The sequence below is a fragment of the Ostrea edulis genome, chromosome 6 (assembly GCF_947568905.1).
Source record: "Ostrea edulis chromosome 6, xbOstEdul1.1, whole genome shotgun sequence".
Classification (NCBI taxonomy): Eukaryota; Metazoa; Mollusca; class Bivalvia; order Ostreida; family Ostreidae; genus Ostrea; species Ostrea edulis.
In genome coordinates this window covers 59862389-59875131 of record NC_079169.1, presented here as the reverse complement: position 1 = coordinate 59875131, position 12743 = coordinate 59862389, and the positions used below count along the sequence as shown (strand labels likewise).

The following is a 12743-nucleotide window of genomic DNA, read 5'->3' as shown; positions in this document are numbered from 1 at the left end:
TTCGTAACTTCTTTTTCTGAAGAGTTCCAAAATATTCTAGTTCCGATATCCCGTATTAATGTCAGAGGATATAAAAGATGTATGGTCCATGTTCATCTATTTTTCTTTTCTATTTTCTTTTTTGGGTATGAAATTGATCTATTAGCAGATTAATTTGTTTTTAAAGTTATTAACTTTCCCTTAATTACATGCATAAAAAAACATTTGCATGTACACGAAAACAGGGAGAAGATTATTTAAAAGGTAAATATAACATGTACACATAAATTACATTTGCCGCTCGCAAAGTCAGGTTAGACATCTATAAATAGTCCCACGTGCATCAAGGAAATTCAACGCAACTATCTATGTGACTATTTCTGAAAGAGCGTAAAACAACAAATTACTGAGAGGTATTTGATATGTTTATTTCTCTATAACTTGAAGGGACTGATTCACGATTTCCCCCCAAATGTTATTTTTCACTTTTGATGATCAAAATCTACTGTCTTATGTGTTTAAAAGAGTTCACATCAAAATTAAGGTTATGCATTATCACAGAAGCTCATTTTAGAGAGTTTATTATTTGTTTTGTAAACAAAGACTGTGGTATGTTATTGTTTACGAGATTTTTAAAAGAAAATGGATATCGATCTAAGCTTATTATATCTTTCACATTACAAGTATTTTTGCGGTAAAATGTGTCATCTAAATGTTAAAATTTGTGACTATGCAAAATTAAGATGCTTTATATTACAAATTCAATATTTCACTTGTTTGTTTGTATACATAAAAAGACTTGAGTCTTTGTTTACATAACACAGATTTAAGGCTAAAATAATGCTTTTATTCTTGCATTCAGAAGGTCAAAATTATGGTTTTTGTTCAGATATTTTTTGGAAGCCAGTTTAAAAAAGCTACTTAACACTTTGGTCAGAGTTATCTTTCTTTGTTCATATATTTCTTTGTTACAGTAATATATGTAGAGGACATTGATTGGGAGGATAGGAGTCCCAGATCCGCAATGCCTAGACATCCCAGTGGTGACTCCAACTCTTCCACACCCCGCAAAGCACCACTTAATGGTAAGATTAATGCAGTGACTTTGAATATATACTCGGGCGTCTGTAAGTATTTGACATTGAGGAGGCGAACTGGATTGAAAAGTTGGTGGGGGTGGGGGTGGTGTTATTTCTAACTTGCATGTTTTGACTAAAATTCAGATTTCTGCCAGATACTCCATATTTCACCCCATTATGTCAATGTCTTAAAGACACCACGTGATTCGAATAAAAACCCAAAGCTTTTATACTTATCTTTCATTCAAACATTTAATAAGCACCATTAAGCAAGTTATGCATTAAATCAGATATATTGCACTTCAAAAGCGTCCAAAAATGAATCTCCGTCCATCCTGTGCTGACACAAAGTCGTTGGTGACTGCTGAAATGTTCAATGCATCTGTAACCTCCCTGTTCATCGTTTACACGTGCGCCAGGTACAGGTACATATACATCCCATTTGCGTCTGTGTAAACAATAGCCTTCACACTGTGCTGCTCCATTAACCACAGATCGCTGTTATACATTTTGCTCCAATGAGCAGACATCGTCGTTACAAATTTTGTAATTGTCCCCCACTGCAACACGCGGGGGCATGGCATAGAAATACCAGTGTCCGTGTGTCCATCCGTCCCACTTCACTTTGTGGATGCAACTCCTCTGAAATTGCTCATCGGATTTTGTTAAAATTTTGTAGGATTGTTAGTCACCATATGTAGTTGATCATATTGCAGTGTCATTTTGATTCGACAAATTTTACAGGAGTTATGGGACTTTGTTGAATTTGTACATGCTACACTCTAGGAACACTTTGTGGATGCAACTCCTCAGAGACCGCTGTACGGATTTTGTTCAAATTTTTCAGGATTGTTAGCCAATCTTGTGTTGTATTTTGTTTTTATCTATTTTTATTTTTGCAAAATTATTGGGGCGTTGAGTGCTGCCCCTTTTGCCGACGCCCTTGATACTTTAGTTATATCTAACCGAAGTAATGGAAGTAGAACATGTTCTCTGTATGATGGCAAAGACAGAGTAGGGTCCAGAAATTTGAGTGTATACACAACAATTGCTCAGTGTCTTATAATGGAAGGCATGGAACAATGCTGTTTTATTTGTAAATAGAGGTGGGATGATAGGCCAACACACCGATACATACTGATATTTCTCATAGAATATACTTTATGATACCGGCATTGTAAAATTAGTACAAACCAATACATGAACTACCTATGAAAAATTTGGAATTGGAAAATGAAAGTACATACAATACAAGATGTATTAAGATTGGTAGATTGAATGTCAATAATCCAATAAGAATCCTCGATCGTCTTTAGTTGTTGTTAGTGTGTTGAGCATGGAAAATGGCATTCGGTGCAGAAAATGACCAACTCGTGTCTGATAGTGAAATTGAGAATGCACCGTGTACATATAAATCAGGAATGTTGGAACATAATCAATTTCAGAGCAAATGTGACTTGGGTTTTGTTTTTGGTATTATATATATTTTGTTGATTTATTGTCAGAAAGATAAATAATTACTCGTGTTGTTACTCACTATGATTTGTTATAATAATGAGAGGTATCATATTGTATTCAATGTATTGATATGTTGAAGTACATATACACATGTATATTATAAGGATTGTGCATCGCCCCACCCCTATTGATAAAATATATATATTTTGCATGTGTGTGTATGTGTTGTAAACTCAAGGGTCAAAAGTATTAATCTGCTAATTTTCACTATATAATTCATTGAATAATACAATTTTTAAAGCGCTGATAAAAATATTTCTACTGCAGCCATTGCTATGAAAACTTCACAAATCATGCATAATCGCCTAGAACTGTTATCACTATTTGTTTGTTTTTTCTATATGTATAATCTATATATATGTGTTACAGTTTTTAATACTCACTAGGATAATCATGTTGTAAAAACTTTATTTGAACTTAATCTTAGACATTTCATATTAATTAGCATTTAAAAAACTCTACCTCATAAATCGACCCACAAAAAATATAAAAAAAAATAACACTAAAAGCAATCTGATTTAAATCAGATCTTTGATCTGCTCCATTATTGTTATGTCGCTACACAAAAATTCCCTCATAGTTGCTGCTTCCTTTTCCAGTTTTAATACTCTTTTGGTACTTTTGAAACACACCTGTGTCATTTGGATACACCACACCAACCGGAATTCCGCACACATCCTTCAAAACTTTGATTTGGTCCGTAGAAAGTCAGGAGTTTTTTGTCCAGGTATTTGTTGATTTTTATGTTGCCATCAGTGTCAACAGATTTGCTCACAAAAGAAAACCCGCAGATAAGGCAAATGTTCCCCCAGAGGATAGACTTTTCGTGGGGTAGGCCGAGTACTCCCATGTGTTCCATTTGGCGCTGCCATTTTTTCATTCAGAAGTTTAAAACATTCGAAACTCTTCTAGGCTTCCCGTTATTAACTTCTACATCTCACGATTTTAGCAGTGACGATTTGATTGGCTAAACTAAAGTTAACACTGACGTGATCCGATACGGGATGTCTTCAGATCTTTGTGTAGCGACTTAACAATAATGGAGTGGATCAAAGATCTGATTTTAATCAGATTGCACTAAAAATAAAATTTTTCATGAATCTTGAGTGAACTCTGCATATATTCTGAAAATTTCATAATGATAATATTAATTGTGAAATTTTGGTGAAGTTTTTATTATATGAAAGTTACAATGAATATATAGTGACATTTAAAAGTACAGAAATACTTTTGACCCTTGAGTGTGGTTGGTCAGCTTGAATGTTTACTGTATGTATATAGATGACGAAAAGCAGAAATATTTTGTAAGAATATTTCTAGCAATTTCAATAGTTAGCAACATGACAAATACTTCAATATAAGCAATATTAACCAACATTTCGGTATAAAGAAAAAGAGAAGAAGGTCTTGGGGGGAATTGCTTTTATTTCAAATTAAATTTATTTCAAATTCTACCATGATTATTACAGAGAAGAAAGAAATGCCACATCCATTATTTTCCAATATGAACAGATTAAGCAAAAGATTATTAGAACAGTGATACATATTAAACTTTCACAAGATTAAGCAATATATGTTACGAAGAAATTTGTAAATGATTGAAGGATATTTGACATTCAACAAAAAAGCAATCATTTGCATTCTGAGATCAATACACATGTAAACAAACAGCGATGCATAGACAAGCCTACCCTTCCACGTTTTGCTGGGCTGTGTGCATGCAGAGTAGATCAGATGATATAATCCATAAACATCAAACAAAATACTTGAATCTCTTTTAAAATAGTTCACTGTACAATCTCACGAATATACATGTATTCCATTTTGGAATCTGCTATCACCACAGGAAGTGATATAATTCGGAGCAGTAGAGGGTAACATTTGGCTGTATATATCTGAACCGTAGTTGGATAGAAATAAAGTTCTTGTTTTTGTGGATGAAGCAGGATAATCTCGATCTAAAAATGTTTGAAAAATAAAAACTTCGGCTAACGGAGGTTATCCTGCAACATCCACAAAAATGCGTGAGTAACCGACTTCAATATAAATGGAGTACATGTATAAGCTGTATATTATAGGATTTTTCTCAATGCAAATCAGTCATGAATACACGGAATGTATCAATATTTCATGGAAATCTTTGGGGAAATTAGGGTTTCCCATTTTATCACATTATTGCATCAATGCATTTTAATAGAAATGTGAAGGTCCAGCTTTGTTCACTTTGATGGTCAGTATTGTATCTCAACTTACAGATAATATAAATTAATTCGGAAAAAGCACACATATTATTTTTAGGTAGAATTAGTTGTAAAATATGACAATTACTGACGGATAAGTGAAAGGTATTTTTGATTTGCTCTTCAACATAAACGAAAGATGTACATCACATCAACTTGAACAATGTGAAGTCAGCATTAAAAATATATATCTAACTATATTAAACCTGTATATCTAGGAGTAAATTGTTGTCGTCATGCATGTTTTCACCTAGTGTCAATCATTCAGAGATTTGTGTATACTCAACATGCTCAAGCCCTACAAATGTTTGGACGCTTTCTATAGAAAAAAAATCCCTGTTAAAATGGTACTGATCTAGTAAACAAAAAATTAAGGACACTATTCATCGAAAGAAATGAGTGTGCAATAGTGTCTGATAAAAATAGTGAGTTCCTTGTATGAACTCAAATAAATGATACTTTATCAGGAATAATTGAAAATGTCATATTTTAAATCGGAGTCATCTCAGGTGTCAAATTCTACTTACTCAATTATAGTAATGCAAGGAAGAATCCAAACAGATCTTTACTGGAAGAAAATTGTACTAAACACAAAATCTGTTTGTTTTTTCAGGTGAAATTTTTTTCCCTCAACTCGCTAGATTGCGATTCAAAGTAGTGAACCCATAGAGGGTGCATTTATCGTGTTTTTGAACTACCCAATCGGTGTCTTTATCAGAATTTTGATTTCAGAAAAAAAAAATACTGAACAAAGAGTCCAGACATTTGTCGGGAATATATACACATATATGTCTTGATGATCAAGACTAGCTTTTCATCCTAATACAGAACTATATAATTTCTCCAGGTGTGCTTTCCTGGAAGCCCTTTTGTAAACATATAGACTTGAGCAAATTGGATTATTTTGATAAATCTGAACCGAATGAAATGAACCATGATATTTATCTAAATAATTGTGATCTGAACCGTGATGTGATTGATTGATTGTATCTTTATTTAATGTCCCTCTCGAGAATTTTTCACTCACACAGAGACGTCACCAAGACCGGTGAAGGGCTAAATCATGATATACCATTTCACAGTTAAAATGTTGCACCTTTAGATGTTAGTGCCTCATTGTCACCAGAAGAATTAGGTATTGTTTTTTACCATAAGGACATCCAGATCTCTGCAGAGTTCACACTTTACCCTATCAATACACAACACTGCAGGTTTTCGTTCTGTGTCATGTGGTTCTCAGGTGACTGTTAAGGCCCATTGGCCTCTTGTTATTCAGGAAGTTTATAGATTTCCCAGGTAAACGAAAATCAGAAAATAAAATATTAAAAAGATGAAGTCATTGCTATCAGGTTTATCGTATTCAGAAAAATTTTCATGCTCTGTAGAAAAGAGATATTTTTAATGGGATTTTATTACCAGCGGTTTACAGAGGAGAAAATTTACCGTGCTGTTTGTGTGTTATATGAAACTATCCAGCTTATAGAAATTTTTTCCAACATATTCAGTATTTGTTTTGAGATATGATGGAAGTTGTTAGTTTGAGGTTGTTTTGAGACATCCAGTTTTGGATATGCACAAAATTTAATGATACTGGCCCGGACTTTATAGTTCAAAGGAGGAAAAGAGCTGGATGTATGATACTTGAGGGATTGTGTTGGTGGAATTTAATTCACGAATATCTCAGGTTTGCTTTTATTTTGCCAAAGGTTGTTTCAAAATGCTTGGATGGGGAGCAGTATTTAAGAGAATTTTATGCATATTGTTACAATTCAGAAGTAAAAGAGACATAATTACATTATTAGGTAAGGGAGGGAACAAATAGTTCAGCACTTAAAGTGAATATAGTACACATATATTATCTTGAATGAATATATGTATACTTTTGCTCACCTAGCTGTTCAAAGCAAGAACACTTGGAAATCCTAGTATGTTGTGTAAAAGTAAAAAATATGGAACTGGGGAACTTGTTTATGTTTAATTAGATTTACTGGGTAAAAGTATTGCTTGAAGTATTATGAATGGAGTGCTCAGTATGAAATAACATACGATCTTGATGGATATTTTAAAAAACTTAATACTTGGTGTCTGAAACCTAGGATTATTTACCATTGAGATAAATGCTTGTATGTCAATTATCTACATTTGTGTTTGTAGATCTGAGAACAATTTATCTTATCAGTGATATTTATAATGCCAAATTTAATCTATCAACTGAGAATCGTGTACAGTTTGTATTGTGAGTATATAGCTGAAATGCCACTCTTGGAGGTTTTAAGGGAAGTGATCAGATGTTGATAACCAATATCTAGATAGTGATAGGATGTGAACTTCAGATGAAAGAGCACTGGATGAGACAGATTAGAGAAAAAAAATTGAGGAGGGTGGGATCACATAGGATATTAGATAAAGGTTTGAAAAAATAAACTGCATGGCAGCATTAAGAATTCCATGGTATCTGTCATCGTCGGAAACCCACGGTCTGTCGCTCTACGTTTACCTCCTGTGGGACACAACGCTGATATTTTTGCATAACTCATTAAAATGCATGACCTTACTTGACCTATCGAGGACCAATGGGAATCGCTGTAAGTATTCTGGAACTCAAAGTATCAGCTGTAATGGTGGCGCTCGCAGAAAGTATGTGTGTTTTGTTGTGCTACTATGAAAGATATATAGATGAAACCCCCAGATTTGGCACCCAAAATAGCTGATTATTTTGGCTAATACATCACTTTCACATGCAACCCCCCTCCCTTTCGGAAATCTTGGATACGCTACTGGTATGTTTATTATCATCACTGCTACATAGCACGTGAATAAAATCAATCCTGCATGATACAATTAAAAAATTAGATGCAAATTTGAATTAAATTTGAATTTGGTCTTAAAATCCCATTCACATGTCATTTGTAATTGGTGTAAGTGAGATGTCAATTGTGTTTACACCATTTAAAGAAGGTCATAATTACTGGTTCAAATTGTGCCGATAACACAACTGGAACAAATTACGGCAGTAACTTAATACGCAAGTAAGTTTAACATACCTATGTGAATCAATGAAATACTAAGTCCGTTAAAAAACACATTGCTCCCGTATGATGGGTAAAAGTGGCGAGACTACGAGTGCTGAACATGTAGACCTGTACATAGACTCATACATAATAGTAGACACTTGGTAACACAGGCTTTTTTCTCCCGTCTTTATAGACACAAATACACCCTCCGCTTCAATAATGCAGATAAAGCATCTCGCTGAAGTTTTGTAACTTGTCCAACTTAAAAGTAGTCAAAATCTTCGTTTCAAAAGCATGGTTTTCTATGCTCTCAAGGACTGGAAATAAGGGTTTTTTCATATTGGTTAAATATCGCAATAAGGAATGGTAAAGCGACCAATCGCATGTAGAAGCCGAGACACACCTTCCTGCGAAAATACCGACCTTGTGTCCCATGGGAGGTAAATGTAGAGCGACCAACCATGGGTTTCCGACGATGGGTATCTGTATGGAAATGAGTATTTAAAAGAGAGAGAGAAAGAGAGAGGAATTCCTTATGATCGTGAAAGTTTCCAAATGTATGCACGTTGACATGAAGTGTTGCAGTTCATTCCCTCATGTATTTTCATGAGGGGGTAAAAACTGACGTGACACTATATAATTAGGCCCTATATGTTGCTAAGTATAAACTGTTCATACACTTTTGGTCATTCCCAAATTTAAGTGAGGTTCCTGTATTTTATAAAAGATGTGAAATCATGTTGCCGACCTTGACAGTATCTGTTTGAAGCCACTGTTCAACGTGTACTTGCGGATCAGTAATGACGGAGATACACATATCTGATATCTATTCTCGTTGACTATGTAGAGAGTAACAGTTTGGTAAGAATGATGATGATGTGATTGTCATCAAAAGTAAGTTTTATTAACTTGTCCACATGGTTGAATTGTCTAACGCACTAGTCGCAGGGTAAGAGATTTGGTTCCTCAGGTCTTGAGTTCAACCCTCAGGGCAGGGGCAAAAGTGGGTATCCAAACAGCTAATTTTTCTGTGCTTTATATTAGATATTTCTTCACTTAGCTAGAGCAGCTATTTTTGTTTAAGAGTTCATATTGCAATCTTTGTGCTTTGTAAAAGCGGAAACAGGCTAATTCCAGAATGCATTTTAGACTAAAAGAAGCATACATGCATCTGATTTTCGATTATGGATAGAAATAATCGATCATCAAAATCGGTAGCGTTTTCGTCAACAATCCATGTTTTCTGATTATTGGTACAGCACTACCATTAGCATTTGTACCCACCACACATGGATGAAAATATGGTTTGTCTCTCATCGTATGTAAGAGTTACATAAAGGGAAACAGTTATATGGCAATGTGGAAATTGCATGGGTAATTTTTAGTATCTGTCTCTGTCCGTCTTGCGTTAACAATTGAATATTTTTAACTTCTTCTTGATAACTACCATTCCAATTCTTCCCAAATTTGGTATGAATCATCTTTAGGACAAGGGGAACATAAATTATAAATTTCAGGACTCCTGCACCCCAGGGGCCTTTTATGGGTAGGGCAAAAACTGCCAAAAATGTATAATTTTTCAAAATTCTACTTCTCTGTAACCACACAACTAGGTGTAAGAAAAACTAAATGTATAGTGACGTAGAGCAGGAAGATTGTAAATTTTATGATCCTAAAGGTAGAGATTCTGACTTGTGGGCGGGGCCAAACTTGGTGTGTGTATATATATATATATATATATATATATATATATATATATATATATATATATATATATATTGAATATGTGTTAAACATTTAAGGAGGTATACTCTACATCGTATAAAATATCATTGCCTAGCTAAGTATCTCAGTAGATTAGCATGTTTAATGCTGAACTATACATTGCAGGTTCGAGTCCACAGGGGTTTTAAATTTTTTTCAGATTGTTAATTCTACTGAAACTGCATTTTTTTGATTAAATAAAGTAAAGAACAGGGTACGATTGTATACATAAAAAGGCACAAAAATTTTCCCTCAATAAAATGTGTCTGGAATTAACCTTAATCAGCGTTTTAAGAAAGTAGAATATATGCCAGGTATACTATGTCAACAAAATCAGAATGATATTCCTAATTGAATACCATTATGACATCATGAATAAGACATTTCCCGCCTTTTTTTTCAAAATAAGCCTGAAAACTGTCAAATGTCATACAGATTATTGCTCAGGAAAAGATGTGCGCATTTGTCGAGCAAAATGAAAATGATTTATATTGTGTATTATTATAAGATGAAAAACATGCTTGAATATGAATTTGCTCGACGCATGCGCTGTATGTTTTCTGAAAGGAAAACCACCTGAATTTGTGGATATTTTCGTTGAAAATGGCAATTTTGCAATTTTATGCCAACTTTAAGCTCTCGTCATATGACACAAATCATTTTGCTGATCAAACTGAGCGGGTTTTGGGTTTGCTAATCTATTCCTTATTTGAATGCCAGAGTTTGAGCTCCAAGTGAAATCATCGATATTTTGGGCCAGATGACTTTAGAAACTCTACCTACTTCTTTGAAAGTTTTCAATTTCAAAATATTGTTGCACATATCCTCCACTTTTCATCAGTATCAAATTTCTCTGATATAGCATTCCTCCTTAAAGGATATCTTCTTTAAAGCTGTTTATTGATGCTAACTTGAAACTAAATTAGATATTTAGAAGGAGTAGATAGTCCTCTACCAAAATTGTAAATTTCATGATCCCAGGGGTAAGAGATTTGTATCCAGGGTGGAGTCAAAATTATTATAGCAATTATTGTCTTTATCATTTGAAAGAAAGTTTGCTGATACAGTATAAAAGCTAAATGCATATTTTGGAAAAGAAGAAAAGGATGTACCAAAGTTGAAATTTCCAACCCCAGGGTTTTGACTGTCATCTGCTGTGCATTTATAATTGAACATTTTTAACTTCTTCTTGATAACTACAATTCCAAAGCATATATTAGCCATATTGTGTTAATGTTACATATATTGTGTAAATTAGCCTTTCATCAGTATATAGGCACTTTCAAGGGCATTTAAATTTTAAGAACACATCTTGTTTTATACTAGCTATTGCTAAATATTAGAATTTAGCTTAGATATGCAGAATAAGATGCCATAGCCCTTGGCACTAGTGATACTTTGAACTAATTATAATACTCAGGTGACCAATAAGGCCTGTGGGCCTCTTGTAAAGTCTTTCATCAGTATAAGGCACTTTCTAATCATTTTAAAAAGTTTTAAGAACACACCTTGTTTTATACTTTGAATATTAGATTTTAGCTTAGATATGTAGAACAGAATATTTTTTTTAGATTTCATAACCCTTGGGTAACGTTAGTGATACTTTTAACTAATATTCAGGTGACTGATAAGGCCTGTTGACCTCTTGTTTAAAAATAGATTTTAATGGTCAGTATATATTCTTGATGAAACATATGCAAATTATGATCATATAAATCTGTAGGGCTTTCAATATTAAAATGTGGTATGAGGTAATTACCTTAAAGCATAAATTACATAACTAGTCAATTAGGTTTCACATTTCTATGTGGGAGAACAGTCCTGACATGTTTTTGATGTTTATTGGAAATTGTAATAAATATGAGCACGGTTCCCAGTCCATATGATAATGTACGATAAAATTGTGTTAAAAAAGAATATTAATCATCCCCCTCCTCTTTTATGACTTAGAAAAAGTATTAATTCATGCACCTATCATTTAATATCCTCTTGGAGCCAAGAATTTTGAGATAAATCTGTTGGGGGTATATTTTTTTGGAGTGTTTTAACCCATTATTTTGTGGCTCAGAGACTGCTGTATTAGGTGTAATACACTGTCAGAGCCTTAAGAATTTCATTTTACTTATGTTTGTGATTTGTTTTTGTCTGTTGTCTTGCAATATCAGTAATACATTTGAAACTTTTCGAATGTTGACCAAAATTGGCACACAGTATTATTGAGGTAGTAGGGGCAAAAATTGTGAACTCCATGCCACAGTCCCAAGTGAAAATGTATTATTTCTTTAAAAATCTTCTTGACTCCAGGATATGAAGCAATCTAACCTGTAATAATGAGAAGAGAAGCATCTACCAATGTAGTGAAATTTATGACTTCTGGGTCAGGGGTTTTGGTGCTACGGCTCTAATGCTTGTATAGAATAAATACCACTCTTGTTCTGAGATCCTCCCAACACTGAACAACTAAATTGAGAAATACTAATAATGAGCAGATAGACCTAGATTGATATTGTGAAACTAATTTCCCCTGAGTCCTGAGCAGCCCAAGGTTTGGCTACATGGGTGATATATAGTGAAAAACATTAAATCGGTAAAACTCTTCTGTATATTTCTAAACATTAATCTCAGAGACTTACTTCATAGCAAGTTATTTTAATTTAAACATATTTTATTGAGAAACTCAACAGGATTGTGCAACAGGCATAGCATCAAATATTTCCTCTTTTAAATAGCAAAAATATTAGCTAAAGAGGAGACATAATTGTGGTTGGCATAGAATCATTGGTAATAATGGATACATACCCATGAGATGAAGTGTTACATACAATCATGACACACTTATGACCTTGACCTCAAGGTCGTGAATATTTTAAGTGTATATTTGCATTTGCTTCAGAACTCTATTTTTGTCTTTTGACTAAGGCCTTTACCTTTAGCATAATGATGCATTGGCATAAGATCATGAAATATGCACCATTGCTTTAAACCTTTGTGACCTTGACCTCAAGGTCAAAGTGTAGATTGTCAGTAATGTTTCTACCAACCTAATTAAATCACACTTGCCATTTCGCTCCTTCACGATGAAAGAGGCGTGAAATGACAAATATAGCTTTATTAAATTGTGCTTTTACAATATTTACAGACAAAAGAAA

General features: G+C 33.7%; 1 protein-coding gene across 5 annotated transcripts in view; it reads left to right on the top strand.

Annotated features, from left to right (window-relative positions):
• Nucleotides 1–12743, top strand: part of LOC125648367 (oxysterol-binding protein-related protein 8-like) — a 57815-nt gene that overhangs the window by 1714 nt on the left and 43358 nt on the right. For 3 of the 5 annotated variants that reach the window (XM_048875377.2, XM_048875382.2, XM_048875378.2), the window contains exon 2: nucleotides 954–1064. In XM_048875377.2, the coding sequence (XP_048731334.2) occupies nucleotides 954–1064 (111 nt within the window). Of the gene's footprint in view, nucleotides 1–953; nucleotides 1065–12743 lie in introns of those variants that run through there. The other 2 variants (XM_048875379.2, XM_048875386.2) reach the window with 2 other exon arrangements.